Raw genomic sequence first — 18715 nt, forward strand, 5'->3', positions numbered from 1 at the left:
TTGTCACCTGAAGACGCAGAGGAGACGGAGAATATTATTAATAATTAAAGAATGAAAGTTTCAATCCAGTTGTTTTGCACAAATTACCAAGTTATTGTCATAAACCATAAAGAAACAAAGACAGAGATGCTGAGTTTCAAATTTTGTGTATATCCTGAAAGATTATGATACAAATCATTATTTTTCACAGTTTAGATCATTAATAAATCCATGTATCAGGCTAAAAATCATACAAAATATAGCCAATTATTTAGAAGAAAGTTTTATTTTGACACTGCACAATTCAACAAACATGTAATATAATGATACAACTGTACATGATTAGTTAACGGAGTGATTTTGACTTAAAAACTAAGCATAAATAAACAACAAAAAAAAAGCAGGAGATTGTTGCGGTATCGCCCTCCAGTGGCCTGGAAATGAATCACACAATCACCTTTTTCTCTCCACCATAAAAACACATGAATAAAGTGTCATTGTTTTAGTCATAAAACATTACATTACCTGCCATGTTGGTTCTGTTTCCTCCGTCTGCAGCTTCTGCTACGCTGGTGATGAAGTCATACTGAACACAAAATATAATGACTGCTGTATTTCTTTCTGTCTAGTTTGTGTGAGTGTGTTTTTGTTTCTTCTTTCTTTGGTGTGTCAGTGTGCTATAGGATGACATTAAAGAATTTTTACTCCTTTGAATCATAGTCTGACACTTGAGGGTAAAAAATGGAATTGTTGTTAATGAGATTTCAGACTCTTAGCAGCCAGAGTTCCATTTGTCATCCATAAACTATATGTAAAATAGTAACTAGGATTTCTTCTAATAGTAAGTTCTAACAACTCTGTCCTTTTAAACGTAGGTTAACTAGACCCGTAACGCCCAGACTGGTCCTTTTATGTGACGACCTCCTTTGTGATGTCATCAAAATGATAGACACAGGTTGTCATGGCAGCAGAATGTCTCCTGCCTTTGATATCTGCTGTACATTGGGTATTTTTTTGGTGATTTTCACAGCAATTTTACTTTTAAGTTGTTATTACTGTTATATTACTGTTAATCATAATCAATTGTTGTCATTAATATAGTGGATAAATTAATTATATCCGCGAGGAAAGCGCGCGGATATTATGGAATCGGTCGCACGGGCCCGTGTCGTCGTCCGCGTCTGCAGATTTTAGCCGTTACCGCGATAACTGGAAAGGCGTTTGAGATAAAATTTTCTTATTTTTTTTATGGGTCACATACCCCCTGTAGATGATCCCTATTGATTTTGAGCTGTCTACCATTATTATTAATCAGTTAATTAATTAATGAATGATATAAAAACCATATTTTCGCCTGTATTTTCCAAAGTATTGCAGGTATTGGCTTCAAATTTTGCATGGGCATCACATACCCCCTGTAGATGATCCCTATCTTTGTAGCTTTATTATTAATTAGCAAATTAATTAATTTATTATGCTAAAAACACATTTTCGGCTTTATATTCCAGACTGATGGAGATATTGCCTTCAAATGTTGTACAATGATTCATGTAACAACTATCTACAAGTACAATCATTATTACTTTGGCTATGATTGGTAATAGTTACATAATAAGTTAACTGGTTAACTTATTAGTGAACACAGAAAAAATAGTTGAGGCATTTTTTATTTATTATTGAGCTCATTTGGACACATTGAGGATATCATGGGTTTATTTAGCACTTATTCATAATATTTATTACATTATAATATAAATTTATTAATTATCATATAAAAAATAGTTAAGCCTCCATTTCTTTATTAATGCATTGAATGGAAAGTTTGAACATATTGTATGCTTTTTCATGAAATTTAATAAACATAGTGTATGCTTTTTCATGAAATTTGGACACTTTGAAGATATGGCAGGTGTGGTTAGCATTTTAATATTTATCAAGGTATAATAGGTTAACTAGTTTTATTAAAAACTAGAGAGAAATGTACGAGTTCAGGTATTCTGTGTTCAATATCGAGTTTATATGGATACTTTGAACATGTATAAAGTGTAGTGAGCATTATATCATAATATTTAACAGTTATTTTGTTGAATTTATTAATAATTAATTAAAACAGTTAGTGGCAGGTGCAAGTGCGTATACTTTGGGTATGTTGGAAAGTTGAGGATTGGACAAGTTTGCGGATATACCCCTTGCTGTCGGCCCCCCCGACAGCGTAGGCTAGTTAAGATAGTATATGTCTATGTATATGTAACCCGAAGGTTTGTTCTTTTAAAAATGTATTTTAGTTTGTCTGCTGGTTGTATAATCACATCTTATTTTGAACGGTCTTTTAGTAATTTTTAGTTTATACATTGTCAGAAAACGGCACAAAAAAGGTTTTTGGGCCAGAGGCAACATATTCATTTAGCAAAAATGACCTATATTTATCATCATCTAAAAAGCGTGTTCATTTTATTCCATTATTACGCAGTGTAACTTGGGTTTTGGATTGTTTCTGGGCAGATCTTTTATCATTTTGTGGTATTTTATAGTCAAAACTGTTAATTTATCTATAAAAATATATCTTGTTTTGGATCAGAATTAATGAAAAATAATGGTTTGGGTGCAGCCCTGATTCAATTTTATATATTGTATGGGCAACTAAAGCATCACATTTTTGCTTGGAGAATAGTAGTTTGGAATTTTGTAGGGCTGCAATTATTATTTAATCAACCAGTTTGAGTGTTTTTTTTTTTTTTTTAAATATAGTTAAATACATTTCTGATTTGTTTTTCCAGCTTTTTAAATGTTATACATCATCATCATTTTGAGGTTTGATAAACACATATCCACATTTTATGGACAAAAGTATACGTCTTGATCTGGTATGGAAGGTTTGTTATTTTCGAAATGCATTTACACATGCTTTTATTTTGAACGGAAGTAGTACATCTCCCGGGGGCCTTTATTTTGATACACAGGATGTGTATTCACTTCTATCGTGGCCCGCTTGACGTTCATGTTTTCTGTTCCCTGGGGCCACAGTGTTTTCAACGGGACTCGACTTACCACTTTACTGGACTCTCCATGGCCGCTTAATTCGGCCTGAAATATTCCCCCGTTCTCCGAGACATTTACACAAACTTTTTCCAGATAAACTCTCGGCTTTTGTGTTAGTTTTTATGTCAAGGAACGAGGATGCAACCCCCACCGAGAAAGGTGAGTTTTCCCGTTGTAGCCTCGCAAGCTAACGTTACTTCGTCTGGAAACGCTCTCGACGAACTGGTGCATATTTAATGGTTGAAAGTGTATGCTTTGTTGCTGCTCGGTTGCTTTTAACGCCAAACTTGCGCTTTGCATTCACCTCTTGTGCACTTACGTGTTGTCTCATGAGTTTAACTTGGCTTTGCGGCTACTTTACCGAGCAGTAAAGGAAGAAAAGTTGTTTTTAAAAAGTCCCATGTGCCGCAATTTTTTTAGGGAGAATAGCCCCGTTAATGCGCCCCGCTCCTTCCCGAGCGTCCAGCCAAAACACAGTCAAATTCTGCACATTTTAACAGTTCCGTTAGCGTTTGAGCGCCAACCGCTTAGGAAAATCACGCATTTAATATAAGAAATAACGTTACAGGGGTGTTGTGTTACATCGGCACCCAAATGATTCGCCAAGCAACTCTTTAAGTTAAAATAAATATCACTTGAGTTCACACTGGTCCGTATACAGTCCTGAGTGCAGCGAGAGTGTGGCAACAGTACTCTAAAGTTATGATTTAAGACAAATAAAAAGGTAGTTTAGCTTTTAGGGTAATGCCGATTTTTAGAGACCAACATTGTTTTTTAAAGTAGACATTAAATGAAACTATTCCCGGCCATTAAAGTATGTTAGACGTGCGGGAACAGTAAAATGACAGATTTTTTGAGTGGAGTTTGGTGCATCCCCCCAAATGGGAAGTATGTAAGAAAAGAAAAAGAACAATACTTGTCGTCATAAAGTATTAATAACTTAAAACGAGAGCAAACATGGAGTACTGTTAAAACTGTTTTTAAGCGGTTTAGTTTGGAAGAAATAAACATAAAAACACAAATCTCAGCAAAGGCTCATTCTGATGTGAGAAAAAAAAACTTGGTGTGGGATCATATTTCAACAACATGGCTGTACAACACAGAAAAGTGACCATTTCTTTCCCAAAACGTTGTGGAAAAAGATGCTGCTGTTATGATCAAATGATGAATGTTAACTTAAACTGGGAAAGTTTTTTTTGGGACATTAAAAACTTTATTGGTTCATTGATAATTTTGTGTTTTTGGGGATATTTTTAATTGTCCTCAACAAGGCCTGAGGCAATGTATGCTCTTCCAGCAGTCAGGGAATTGTATGCACATTTAATTGTACTTCCTTTTGAATATCATGACTCTTGACTTGATGTAAACTCTATCTACAGTAATGGAAATGGCACTCACACTTTTTTATCCACATATCAGTTTTCGGTTGCAGTTATTAAATATGAATCAGCAATCGAATGAGGAGCAAATGTGTTTTTTTTCTCCCCTCCTTGTTGACAGTACAGTGTGTTATCAGTGATAATGACGGCTGCTCTTTGCACTTCATGATTCATGTAACTGCCAATTATAAACCCAGAGAGACTCACTCACATCAACAAGTGGCTCCACACGTGAGGAGGAGTCGAGGCTGGTTCAAAAGTCATAGAACGATGATAATGATGATAAAATACTGTTTAATTCGTTATTTTTAATGTCAAATGTATATTTTTCTTATTGTTAGCTAAATCCAATGAAAGACCACAACAAATAAGTGTAACCTGTGCAGCCAAAACCTGATATATTTAAGTCCCCTCTGCCGTAGAGCTCGGTTTTTGCCTAATAACTGTTTAAAACACATCAGGTACGATCAACATCCTATTAATACAGTTTTGTTTAATTGAAATTATGTAAATGTAAAAATCACCCCCATAGTTAGAAATACATTTAAGATCCAGTGGTGCATAAAATCTTTAACCGCAAGATGTGTTCACTTGGTCATTAATGCATTGATTTATTGTTATGTTTATAAATGGTCAGAACACAGTAAAAAATATAAGTTATTACATATTATTATCATTACATATTAATCTCACGAGAATTACATATAATTACCATAGAATCTAAAAAGCATGTTCATTTCATTCTGTTATTACACTTTGTGACTTGTTTTTTGGATTGTTGCATGGGTAATTTTATAATTTTTGTGACATTATATAGTCTAAAATGTTCATTTGTCTGCCTCAGATCAGCACCTCCTTCCTCTTTTACAAATGTATTAATGTATCAGTCAGGTAAGCAGGTGATATCTTAATCAGTCATGAAAATAAATTAGTTGCAGACCTGATTACATGTATTTATCTTGTATGAGCAACTAAAGCATCAAATTCTCAAATCTGAGGCTTTTGCTGGGAAAATAGTAGTTTGGAATTATGTAGGGCTGCAATGATCAATCGATTTGAGTGTTTTTTAAATTATTAATTTCGTTTTCTGATTGTTTTTTACCTGTCTAATGTAATATTTTCTGATTTCTTCACTCCATATAACAAAGAAATCACCACTTTGAGGTCTGAGAAACACATTTCAACATTTTATGGACCAAACAACTCGACAGATTAATTGATTATACGTCTATATTAGTTGCAGGCCTAGGATTTCAATATTAGATGTGAATATTTAGCATGGTGGAAATAAGGCAGAGTGAAAACACTGCTCTGCACTTCATAATTAATGTAAAGTCCAATTAAAACCCCACAGAGGCTGATTGTCACCTGGTCAGAGCTCTTGCCTGATAATGAGTGCAGCTTGTTTTCACCAGCACCAGTTATGAACTCAGCTGAATCAACACAGGCCTCAAGAGTCTCTGGTGAGCCCGTAGGGGAATATTCTCATCAAAACCACTGAAAATGTGTCCTCGGGTTATCAGCTGAAAAATAGACTCTCCAAATCTGCTCTAATATAACCCTTGTTGTTTTTGTTGTTGTTGTCGTCTTCTCCTCCAGGTCCGGGTCACCCAGGAGCTGAAGCACATTCACGCAGAGCAGCTGAGCAGATTAAACATCAAACACCAGACAGAATGTGACCTCCTGGAAGACTTGAGGTGAGCACTCTGAGATCAAGAAGAGTCAATCACAGCGTACAGTCGAGGATGAACACCCATTTCTAACGCCTGAGTTTTGGAAATAATATTTGACATTTTGTAGTCAAACGTGTTCATTTATCTAAAACAATATCAGTCTCGGATCAGCATTATCTTCCTCCTCCAGTCAGCTCGCCAGGATTTTGGAAATAAAATGTCTTACCACTGAAGTCTTACGCTGTTGTAGGGCTGTCACATTTTCCAAAAGCTCAAACAGCTCAAATTTAATTAAGTGACATTGGTTCTATGTTGAGTCAAAGCAAACAGTCCAACTGAAGTGTTATTTGCCAGAAACACAAGTCTGTCAACTTGATTGGGTTGGAGTGCGGCTCTGGTTACAGCTTACATTAAGTTTTAGTTTTGACTTTTGGTGGGTATTGGGTGTCAGGGTTTGGTACAGTTCACATTTGAATTGATTAAACTGGTTCCCAATGGTACCTTTTTGAGTTACTTAACTATATTAGTTGCAAAAATGCAACAAAAAAAATGCAGTCTAATGTCTGAAAGATGCATTGGGCACAAATACAAAATCAGAGTGCTTGTGGCTCATATTTTTCTCTCTCTTGGACCTAGTTCACAGGCCCGGATCTTATTCCCCAACATGCTGGAAATTTAAACTCCAACCAATCAGAGACCAGGAATGAGCTGGTGCAGTGTTAAAGACAATATGGTTGAAAAAAACATTGGATATTCAAGGTCTGGTTTTAACGTTTGTCCATCTTTGGTTGAGTGGTCTCAGGTTTGACTCCGCCCCGTCATTCAGCCCCATTCTTTGTACGCCAACTACATTTGGATGCCTTTCTTTCTTAAAACATCTCAGGGCCACTTAATTAAAAGGTTAGACTTGTTTAGGCTTCCATTCAATTAGAAGCCAGACAGTTTCGCCTTGTCCGCCTACGATAGGAGGAAGTTTGTTTTCCCACATACTTGAATGGATTCATTCTGTGCTATCTCTCAGTAAATATCAACTCTTGGTGTTTTTTTTTTTTGATAAGGCTTTATTGGATAACGACAATCACCAACTTAAATGCGAGTATGACGCAGATTGTGTTGGTATTTTTTAAAACATTGAAAAGCTAAAGGTTGCGGTTGTGTTTTCATCCTCGGTGTTGGGTTGAGCTGACAGCCTTCTGGCTCCCCACTTCCTGTCTGTGGTTGGTGGCGGAGCTCTGAACCTCCAAACAGCTGGAAGTTAAGGTCACAGAGAGCTGCCAGATGTTCTGACGGCCCCGAATGGCTCGTCGTGGGAGGCTCTGTAACATTACACTCGGCCAGAAACAATGCAAAACTCCAGCCCGAGGCTCACTTCCCGATCGCGGAGTGATTCAGCAAACTGGAAATTGCATCTATCTGGTTGTCAGCAAAAGCTCTGTTTGGGGAAAATGGCAGGAAGTGAGAGGAGGAGGAGGAGGGGAAGCTTTGGAGCTTTGGAAATGTGGAGAAAAGGAAGAGAAGGAAGCTCCCAGGAAGTACGCCAGATTGTTTTTCAAGTCAGGGTGGAGTATGGCAGTCAAGTCTGGACATGTTTAATGAGGATTTGGCTGCACTTACATTTCTTCCCAGGGCACTGACCTCTTTTCTTTTCTTCAGATTTTGTGTAAATTTAACTCGAAATGCAAACCTATTATCGTTAATCAACCCTTAAATGGTAATATTCTCGGCCATACCTCACATTTCTCATCTCGGCACATTTTCGTGAAAGCAGCAAGATGTTTTCAGCTATTTTTAAAAAAACATTTACAGTGCCAGTTTGTCAGAATTGTGTAAGGACACACTCATTGTTTGCGAGGGAAATCCGTCAGTAAAAACAGACGCCGCAGCTATTGCAGCCTCAATGACAGTAAATAGTTAGTTTTCTCAGTGAGGACATTTTTTAAAAAAATTAAATCATTTGAAATATCCTGCATTTAAAATCACATGGAGAATGAAATAAGTTAAAAAAAGAGGGAGAAATACAGAGAGCTGGACTTTCCCCTGATGACTCACGGGAGAAAATGAGGAGGATTACTTTTAAGCACTGGTGAGCAAACTGTAAATACTCTGGGTAATGGCCATTGTTTTTACACAAAGACAAAAGAACTCCATGAACTCCGTAATAGACCAAACACTCAAACCTCAGGAAATAACTCATAGAATAAAGAACAAAGAGTTACGATAATGAATATTCTGGGGTTTTTCAAGAGGGTTGTTTGAAATATTTGAATAATTTAAAGTGAGTTTTAATGAAAAATATGGATCTGTTTCAGTTCTGGGAGTGAAACTATGGAATGAACTAAGTGATGAAATTGAAAATATTTGGTTCTAATCTGGGCCTCTCCTCCCCTACTCTCTTTCATGCCTCAGAAAATCGCCAAATATGTATTTATATGATTCATTTATTAGTTATTTGCCCCAGAAAAATTGTATAATTCTGGAAAAACCTTAAAAATAACACAATTTCTTCATGTTTTGTTTACAAATGATTACACTCATGATCAAAAACTATCCTACTACCCTATACTTTAATGATTAATTGGTATTGACGCAATAATTGCTGTACTGTATTTATTAACGTTTTAGGGCCACGTACCCAGGAGAATCTACAAAAGTTTTGTTTCATATAGAGCTTTTGAAGCTGACATCACACAACCAAGGCGGTGCCCTCTGGTGCCGTTCACCTCTATAGACGACGCATAAATCAGGGCGATATGTCAGACAACCCCCTGTGTTTTCATCATAAAAGTGAAGATGGTGGATAGATGTCGTGCCAAAAAAGGTCTGGGAAAAACACTGTACCGGATCACCACAGACCCAGACACATGGTGGAGGTGAATCACTGCTATGGAACCTGGAAGAAGAAGGCAAAGGGATGGGAACAAACAAGCAACAGATTTAAATCACAACAGCGCCGTTATCTTTATCTTCAGCCAGAAATGGCCAGATTGCGTCCATTTGTTCAGCTCCAGGCTCTTGTAAACTTCCAGTGACTCTCTGGAGTCAGACGAAGGGAGAAGCTGATCAGGAAGTTGAAGATGTCAGGTCTGGAATTGTGGCCTCTCCACCTGTTTACTGTCAAATTTCGCAGTATATCGGTCCATCTCTGTGGATTTAAAGGTTCACCCGAGCACCGGCGCCTTTCATTTTGACGTGGCGGATCATAGAAACCGAGTCACGTTACGTCCAGAGCTCTTTTACCTTTGGAGAACGGATCTCGGTGTGCGTTTTCGTGTATGCAACCACCACGTCAATGATTGTAATGAGTTGCTGCTCCTTCTTCTTCATGTGTTTGGAGTTTGTATTGTGGAATATATCAATGGTGGCGTTCCAGCACCACATACAGGCCTGGCATATATACTACAGCGTTAGAGTCGTTTTTGGGGGTGTTTCATGTGCAGATGAAGACGTTTTATTGAGACAATGCCATGTTTTACGGACAAAAATTAGATGTCTTGATTGTCGTCTGCACTATAACTCATTTTGCTCACATTCCCTTCTTCTTCTCCCCAGGAGTTTTAGCCAAAAGAGGGCAGCTGTCGAGAGAGACTACGCCCAGGTAAGTGATTCTGAACTCTTTGTGGTCCTTTCTCACACGGTGAAGTGAGCCTTGTTAACACATCGCTGCCGAGCTTTGTCATTTTCTGTTTCTAAAATTACGCTTAGGTTTTTAAAAAAAAACGATATTGTCTTAAAGACACCATTTTAAACCTGGGGTTTTTGAGGATGTGTGCCAAAGAAAGCTCGTATTTCCCCATGCGGCCATATAACCAACTCATGAATAGTAACCGACCACTGAAAAAGACACCACAACAGAGAGAGCGAGACGGATCCTCTGGCTCGTTTCCTCCTCGCCGTGTTGTTTTTTTTAACCCACAGCTTCCTGAAGACGTCAATCGTTGTCCTGAAAATCCTCCTCTGCTCGAGTCTGTTCAGGTTTTGCAGTCATGTGAGGAATGTCCAGCTCCGGCGTGAGGAGAGGGGGGCGTGTCTGTAGCTATTGAACGAGCAAACGTTCATATGTAAAAAGAAAAACAAGGGTTGAACATTCACAGCTTTGTTTTATGGCTCGGAATCTTGCTGATAAAATGAAATATGATTGTGATTTTTGAGGTTGGTTTTGGTTTAGTTCTGAATCAAACGTTTGACCTCTAAATGAGTGGATTTTGACAGTTCAATTATGGAATTTTAGAAGATTTGGACTCATTGACTGGGAAAGTTCGTCATAAAACAATCCGAGTTACACTGTAGGATTTCTAAGAGGCGTGACCAAGTCATTGAATTAACCTACAACCAATGAGACGTTGTGTTAATGTGTGCGGCGAATATTCACGTAAGAGTCGTCAAAGCCACATTCCACATATTGGCATTTTGTTTCATTTTAATTGAATTGAAAAAATGCAAAACGCTGCATTTTCATCGGCTATTTTTTAAACAGTCGGCATTGGCCAATTATCATTTATTGCATTTTTTGCTCCCATAAACTTGATAAATGTTGACGTCACTTTCACTTTTATTTCGTTTTTTTTTTTTAATGATCCGTTTATATTTAGTTTATACATCGTTCTTATGTATGTAATTGCATTCATTTGATGGATCAAACTACTAATTTATCAATTGAGAAAATAATCAGCAGTTCAAACGTGAATGAAAATAACCATGAAAGTGCACACTGACATTTTAATGCTCGGTTTAAATTAAGTCTTTACTTATAGTTGTAGGCTGATTAATTTGTAGGGCCAATTAATTGGGCTACTTGGCTTTCAGCACTGGCTAATTCTTATTAATTCATTACCCAATTATCGACAAATAACTCAGTCCTAAGTCATGAAAGCATTTGTCTTTTTAGCTTTTTTGATGACCTGATCATGTGAAAAAATAATTGTCTTGTGCAAAGAATCCTCGAGGAGACACTGTGACTCCTGCGGTTAAAAATCTCTGATCGCTATTTGTACATTATTTATAGTGCTTGGCCTAGTCCATGCGATCTCTCGCCTTCCATTAAAGATTCACATCGTCTTCAATCAAGTAAAGAGTTGTCATATTTCACATGACACACAAAGTCCTCATTCATCCTATGGATTAATGCATTTGTGTTAATGTTATGAACATCAGTTTAAAATGGTTTGATTTCCCCCTCTTTTTTGTGTGGTTCACTCCCTCTTGCACTAATTCCTGATTGGCTGCAGAGTCCATTTTAAAATGCTGCACATGTGTCTGGCAGCTGTGTCATCTCTGTGGTTATCAGCTGGTTCCGTAGGCAGAGGAGGATGAGAATCAACAATGGAAAAGGGCTTTTTTGAAAAATATACAAGTGTATGCAAGACCGAAGAGAGACTTCCTGCATGGTGATAATTGATTATTTTATCAACTCGACACCGAAATCTCATTTATTTAGAGGAGAACAATGATCACAGATATAACCTCATCAGGATGATTCATTTTGTTTAGATGTAAGTTCCCATAGCCATTTAAAGATCAGTTGATCTATTACAAACATATTGATGATTTTTTTATTTAAAATGATAAAAAAAAAAAAACATAGCCAGCTTCCATGTTTTCTTTTGAATGGTTGACCAGACATAGTAGATATATGAATGTAAATATGATTTTTACCTGATTGACAAAGAAATGTAAGATATTTTAACTTATAAGGTGAAAATGCCAAAACATTTTCTTCGTAAATATGCATATTTTCCTTCTTTTCCATGTTTAATGTCACTTGTCACGGACTATACTGGGTTATTACACTGTTAACAGTACTTATGCAATTATGTGTGTCAAATGAACATGAGAATAATTATATGAAAATGCCAAAAGAATCGCAATTGGATGTTAATCCACAATCGTTCAGCCCTAAATAACTCCAATAACTACTTAATTACTTAACTACTTAATTGCACATGCATTGGTGGATTTGATGAAATTTACACTGTTTCTTGAATGCATCTTGAATCTCCTCCTCGAAGCTCAATGAGCTCTAGATCCTGCAGAAGTGATGGAATTGAACAGGAACTTTGAATGCATCTTGTTGAGTTAAGGATGAATAATCCTGTCAAATATTCATCAATTTTTTGGCTTAAAATGCCAATTATTCACTCTGTATGTGTTTGGTGCCCGTGGTTACATGAACAGTCCGACGCCCGCTGCCAAAGCTTGAATCAAAGTGGGTCAGAGCGTCTCTGGAACACTCCGTTCCACTTCGTTCACAAGCCGTTCTTTTTCCCCTTTGTGAAATCCCTTCTCTTTACGCGCCTTATTTCGAGTCCCTTACACCTGCAAGCTGCTTTAGCCATTCGCCGATTGCTATTCAAATCACACGGAGCGGTAAAATGTCCTCCTCTGTGCGTCCTCTTCCTCTGCCGTCCCTGCCATCCCTCCTCCTCCTCTCCGTCACACCATTCAGACCGGTCCACTGGGCTACCTCAGTCAATGGTCGTGTTTGTCGCGCCTTTGAAACTCTGGCACCGAGATCGCCGCGACCAATGAGTCCAGCATAACAGTGTTGTCTTTTCACGCTCGGACAGAGGACAGATAGATGGACTCATTTTGTTGGCGGGTGCTCGTTGGGGTCTTGTGAGAAACACAACATTTTATTAATTATTTAGTGTTTATTTTTAAGATAAAAATGGAAGAATGAGCTGAGAAGTCATTTCTTTCATACACAGGGTTGCAACTAACAATTATTTTCATAATCGTAAAATGTCAAAAAATGTCAAAAAATGTTGATTGCTGTTTACCAAACCTTGAAATAATGATGTGCCCAAACGTCTTTTTATTCATATTTAATCGTTTTTTTGTTATTTGAAGCAAAGAACCCATGAAATATTAACATTACATACATACAAGAAGGTTAAAAAGGCCAAAACTTGTTTTAATTATTGAAAAAACCAATTCCACATTCAACATTCCAACCGACGAATATATGATCAAAATAATTGACGATTAATTTAATAAAAGTTACGGTCCTTCTTATCTGACATGACAATAGTCCAAGCATTTTCTCACATTTTGATTGAAATTTTATTAATCAGGGTGATATTTTTGCCATTTCCTTACATTTTGCATTGGCCAATTATTATTTATTTGTTATAAATTGCACATTTTTTCTTCTCAGTAACTTGATAAATGTTGCTAATTACTTTCATACTTAAGTAAATAATTTTCTTGACCTGTTTTATGTATTCATGTACAGTCCAGACACAAAGTGTAGTTTCAGTAGGTTCAAGAACTGGTTATCGAAGTTAAGGAGGAAAAAAAGAACGTTTGCTAAATATATGATCGGCCATTTGTCGCCCTCATTTAAAAAAAAATCATTTTGGGCATTGACCTCTTGTCCCAAATACAGAGCTTTATAAAAAGCAGAGTCATGAGCATCTTCTCCTCCGTCCTGTTTTTATCCAGCACAAATTTAGAGTTGGCCACTTTTATGACTCTGGCTACCTGACAAATTTATGTAAAACTAAATTCTAAGCGAACATTTCTCAAAGTGTATTTCTGCCAAACATGCACTCACAAAAACACCCGACACATTGTGCCTTAAAAAAAAAAAAAATATATATATGTTTATATAAATTCCCCTGCTGTTGACTCTGTGTGACTATTTTAGTTCTTCAAAGGTTAACCTCACTGCCGCAACCTAATCTCCCAGAGTGAATGTGGTGTAAATGAATTTCACTTTTTTTTTTGTTTCATCCAAAAATGAGCTGACGTTGGCAGAAAAAAAGTTTTAAAGTGAGCTTCAGCTGACAGGTAAATGAGTCCATGCAGAGCTGAGACTTGGATTTGGTGAGGGTTTAAAATTCAAATCTTTTTACTGACTCCACTCTTTCTGTGTCTCCTCACTGATCACTGTGCTGCCTGGTGGTTTATAGGACAAGGTCACAGAAGGTCACAGTCTTCTGGGCTTTCGTCCTTTGTGATGTGTGTGTGTGTGTGTGTGTGAATGTCAAAGGTTAATGGTCTGTTTCCTCTTCATCTCTTCCAGGCTTTGCAGAAGTTGGCAAATCAGTATCTAAAGCGGGACTGGCCCGACAGTGTGACAGAAGAACCAGCTGACCACAGGTGAAGTCCCGCCTTTGAAAAAGAGGATGTTTTTTTAGAATTCTGCTCCAGTTGCTCTTTTAAACTGTGTGTCATATCTTAACAAACCCTATTTCCTCATAGTGTATTTAAGCTTAGCCCATACATATAATTAATATGTGGGTTTCCAATACTCTTTTTCCTGAAAAGCTTTTTATCAAGAACTTTAGACCCAGATTATTGAAATTGTAAACTGAAAATACAATCCTTTTTTAATCAGATTCATTTATTCATTCACTCAATAGCGCTAATTTGAGTCTTAAAATGGCTTTACTTTTGTTTGTTTTTAGCTTTTTTAAACAAGCAAATAAAAGCTAAATAAAAACCGTAACAAAACCGCAACAAAATGAATGAATGAAGAAATTAATCTGATTAAACCTAATGTGTTTTGAGTATTTGGTTTGTTCAGAGTCAAAGAAAAGCTAAATATTTGTAGGTTGAGGCTGCTGACAAAGAAATACTTGAGCTAAAATCTGTGTTAAATAGCTCTTTTTTCGGAAGCTTCTCTATGAATTACAGTCTTTGGTCACTGACGGCATTAAAACTCCTTAAATATGAGAATTTATTGCCTTATCTGTGTTGTAAATAAAGGTACATTTAATATTTGTGGGTTTTAGAAACAAACATAAATAAAAAAGAAAGTTTCACTGTTAAAACTAATGCACAAAAGTCATATTTGAACGTGTTTGTGTTTTTGCGTGTAGGAACATGTACTGTGTGTGGAGGGCGTATCTGGAGGGCACGGTCCAGGTCACCCAGTCCAGAATCAGTACCTGCGATAACTACAAAGTCCAGGTCGCAGATCCGGCCAAGACGGCCCGACTGCAGAAGGAGCAGCAGCTGAGGAAGGTAATAAAGGTCAACGTTATACAGCTCTGCTCGGGTTTCACTCACTGACCCGTGTGCAAACGCTCCACTCATGTTATTCACAGTACGGTTTTTCCACTCGGGGATGTTGGAAACGTTCTGAATCTGATCGAAGGTCAGATTAAATGGATTCTGTAACGCGATAGTGACATTATTTTGGAGTCTAATGAACCGATAAAACACATTTTTGACCATATTCCCTGGAATTATTAAATGCTAAAATGTACTGGGCAGGAACCCCCGAGTTAATAAAGAAGCATTTCTTTACTCTCAGTTGACAAACTGTAGAAATATGTTGGACATTTCTGTCCTCATGATATATAATATACCAGTAAACACCACAATATCAGCTAAGCTGAATAATCAGTGTTTTGGAAAGAACTGAACTTGTAAATTTGTTGAAACCTAAGAATCCGACAAATCCATTTTGCAAATCGGAAATTGGAGAAATATGTAGAAATATGGACCTGGATGAATGGGACAGACAAAAACAATGATCCTCATGAACACTGCGAGCTGAAGAGTTACAGGAAACTATGTGTCTGTACAAATAAATCAAAGAAAGCAAAGTCATGAGCAGTTCAATCAGGATTTATGCTTTTAAAAAACGTCCTGTTTACGTCTGTCTGTTAATCCCGTTACTGCCCAACTGTTCACTGGACAGTCACCAGTGTGTGCAGTGTCGACTTTGACGCTGTTTGGTGTATGTGTTTCAAAGTCAACAATCAAAAGAAGACTTCACCAGAGTGAATACAGACGGTTCACCACAAGATGCAAACCATTGGTGAGTCTCGGTGACATGATTAGAATTTGCCAAACAACATCTAAAAAAGCTGTTACAATTCTGGAAGAACATCCTCTGGACAGATGAGACCAAGATCAACTTGTACCACAGTGATGGGAAGAGAAGAGTGTGGAGAAGAAAAGGAACTGCTCATGATCCAAAACATACCACCTCACCGGTGAAGCATGCTGGTGGTAGTGTCATGGTGTGGACATGTATGGCTGCCAATGGAACTGGTTCCCTTGTGTTTATTGATGATGTAACTGCTGACAAAAGCAGCAGGATGGATTCTGAAGTGTTTCCAGCAATATTATCTGCTTATATTCAGCCAAATGCTTCAGAACTCATTGGACGGCGCTTCACAGTGCAGATGGACAATGACCCAAAGCATACTGCAAAAGCAACCAAAGAGTTTTTTTAAGGCAAATATGGAATGTTATCAGTCAATCACCTGACCTGAGTCTGATTGAGAATGAATTTAACTTGCTGGAGACCAAAATGAAGGGAAAATGGCCCAAGAACAAGCAGGAATTGAAGACCGTGTCAATAGAGGCCTCACAGAGCATCACCAGGGATAAAACCAAGTGTCTGGTGATGTCTATACCTTCCAGACTTCAGGCTGGAATTGACTGCAAAGGATTTGTAACTAAGTATTAAATATGAAAGTTTGATCTATGATTGTTTAGTTTGTCCAATTACTTTTGGTCCCCTAAAAAGTGGGAGGCACATATAGAAAGTGTTGTAATCAAATCAACACTTCAAGTCTGCAGTTAAAGCACATCTTGTTTGTTTCATTTCAAATCCATTGTAGTGGTGTATAGAGCCAAAATAAAGAGAACTGTGGCGATGTCCAAATATTTATGGACCTAACTGTATATCGTCCCTTTTAATTAAGTCCCTTAATTGCATAACTGTTCAATGGGTCGCTTGGCAGTCTTCAAACTTGGCAGGTGACTTAGGTACTGCACGAGTTAACATCAAGAATGGCACTATACCACTTTTTTGCGTCTGATACTGACTTCACAAATTCCAGTATCTGCTGATGCCGATATCAGTCTGATATAGTGATTTTTAGAACCACCGACAGCCATTTCAAGCTATTTCAAAGACTTTGTGACACAACTGTGTCACAAATATTCTTCTACCATAAAGAAGAAGTGCAATATGTAGGATTTTTAGACTGTCATACTGATATTTCTTAGTGTATTTGTTGTTGTAATATCAAATGTCTGTGTTCTCTGTGCTCCGTTCTTCCTCTTCTTCAGAGTCGTTTCCTGTCAGAACTCAGAAACATCCAGGGTTAATCTGATAAAGAACATGTCAGTCGAGGGCAGGAGTCACAGTTTGGAGTAATTTGAAGAACCACGCGGTGCTTCTGTTCTATGATCATGAGTTGTGAGGCCTAGCGTGGCTCTGGTTTCTGCTGGCCACGTTCCACAGCCTCCCCGGGCCCACAATGCTGCCCCTTGTTTCTCGCTCACATTTCTCAGACGGGGGCCACAACAGCTCCTGTAGAACATTATGTCATTATGAATCAACGTGCTGTAGATTTGATCAAACTTTCCCCAGACGTTAGGGAAAATAATTTGCCTACATGCAAATATCTGACGTGTTTTGTTTATTTTTGTCAGTGCATCGAGCAGCTGACGGCGGTTCAGGCCGAGCTGCAGGAGTCGGTGAAGGAGCTGACGAAGAGCAGGAAGAAATACCAGGAGACGGAGATGATGGCTCAGGCCGTCAGGGAGAAGGCAGAGCTGGACGCCAAGTATGATCCCAATTTTCTCCTCTGGCTGTGTCACATTGTCGCTGAATGATTGACGGAAAAAAGGTCTAAAACTCTAAAAAAAAATGGAGGTTTTTGTTCCAGCAGTGCAGATTCAGACGCTCTACAACTCTTAAAATATAACAACCAGAAGATGTGAGATATAAGCAGAATAATATAAATCTGCAATAAAATGTAGAATATGATATTATTAATAATCGCATTTTAGAATAGGAGCTTCTTAGGATCCCGCGACCCTTATGTTTAGGATAAAGCGGTAGAAACAGAGTGAGTGAGTGATCTTTTTAGAATTTTGTGTGATTAAATTACTGAAGTCAGTTAATCACATCAGCTTTAATTCCGATGTCAGCTGATGTGGATTTAAGCTGGCTCATATCAGTCTTAAAACTGCCGTTAGATGTTCCCACAATCAAAGAAGTATATCTGAATCTGTTATTGATTAGTAGTTAGTAATTGACAGGAACGGGAACAAATTTGCCAATTTGTTAATTGTTTCAGTATTTTTTTTTAAGCTAAAATAACATCTATTGAATGTTTTTAGTGAGGATTTGTTGCTTAATAGTAAATTGGTTTAGGGCTGCTACGAAACAATTTATTCATTGATAATCTGTCAAATGTTTTCTCGTAGATCGGGTGTTTCCCAAACCTCAAAATGTCCACAAAGCAAATGAATTTGATTTCTACGATTCCTTTGCTACCTAGAAACCAGAAAGATAATCAAACAACCGATTTATTCTTTTATCAAAATAGATGATGAATAACTGTTACAGCCCTGAATTGGATATTTGTTGGTCTTTGACTGTTGGTTAAAACGAAGATGTTTCCTCTCAACGTAATCCAGATTAATGAATAATCTAGTTTTTGAAAGACTCCTCTTCACATGTTACAGTTCTCTGCTTTAAATGACCAGAAAATGTACTTCTTCCTCATTAAAACATCCAGACTACGGAAATACGCTACAGATGTTTAAGAACATTACTTTAGTTTGGATTTGGTTAGATTAAATGTGACTTTATTGAGCCCAGCAGCAGGATCGGGAGCAGATGAGTGCTACAGTAGGAGGTACAATATAAATATGTAATATAAGATATAC

General features: G+C 37.5%; 1 protein-coding gene across 1 annotated transcript in view; it reads left to right on the plus strand.

Moving 5' to 3' along the window:
- The first annotated feature begins 3018 nt into the window (after positions 1-3018).
- The window catches only part of LOC310927716 (F-BAR and double SH3 domains protein 2-like), a 40710-nt gene continuing 25013 nt past the window's right edge, over positions 3019-18715 (plus strand). The window contains exons 1-6 of the mRNA XM_083890092.1: positions 3019-3177; positions 5997-6094; positions 9620-9665; positions 14094-14170; positions 14893-15037; positions 17471-17604. Of these exons, the coding sequence (XP_083746218.1) occupies positions 3157-3177; positions 5997-6094; positions 9620-9665; positions 14094-14170; positions 14893-15037; positions 17471-17604 (521 nt within the window). The 5' untranslated portion in view covers positions 3019-3156. The remainder of the gene's footprint in view (positions 3178-5996; positions 6095-9619; positions 9666-14093; positions 14171-14892; positions 15038-17470; positions 17605-18715) is intronic.

The sequence above is a fragment of the Microchirus variegatus genome, assembly GCF_963457635.1.
Source record: "Microchirus variegatus genome assembly, chromosome: 5".
NCBI classification, from domain to species: domain Eukaryota; kingdom Metazoa; phylum Chordata; class Actinopteri; order Pleuronectiformes; family Soleidae; genus Microchirus; species Microchirus variegatus.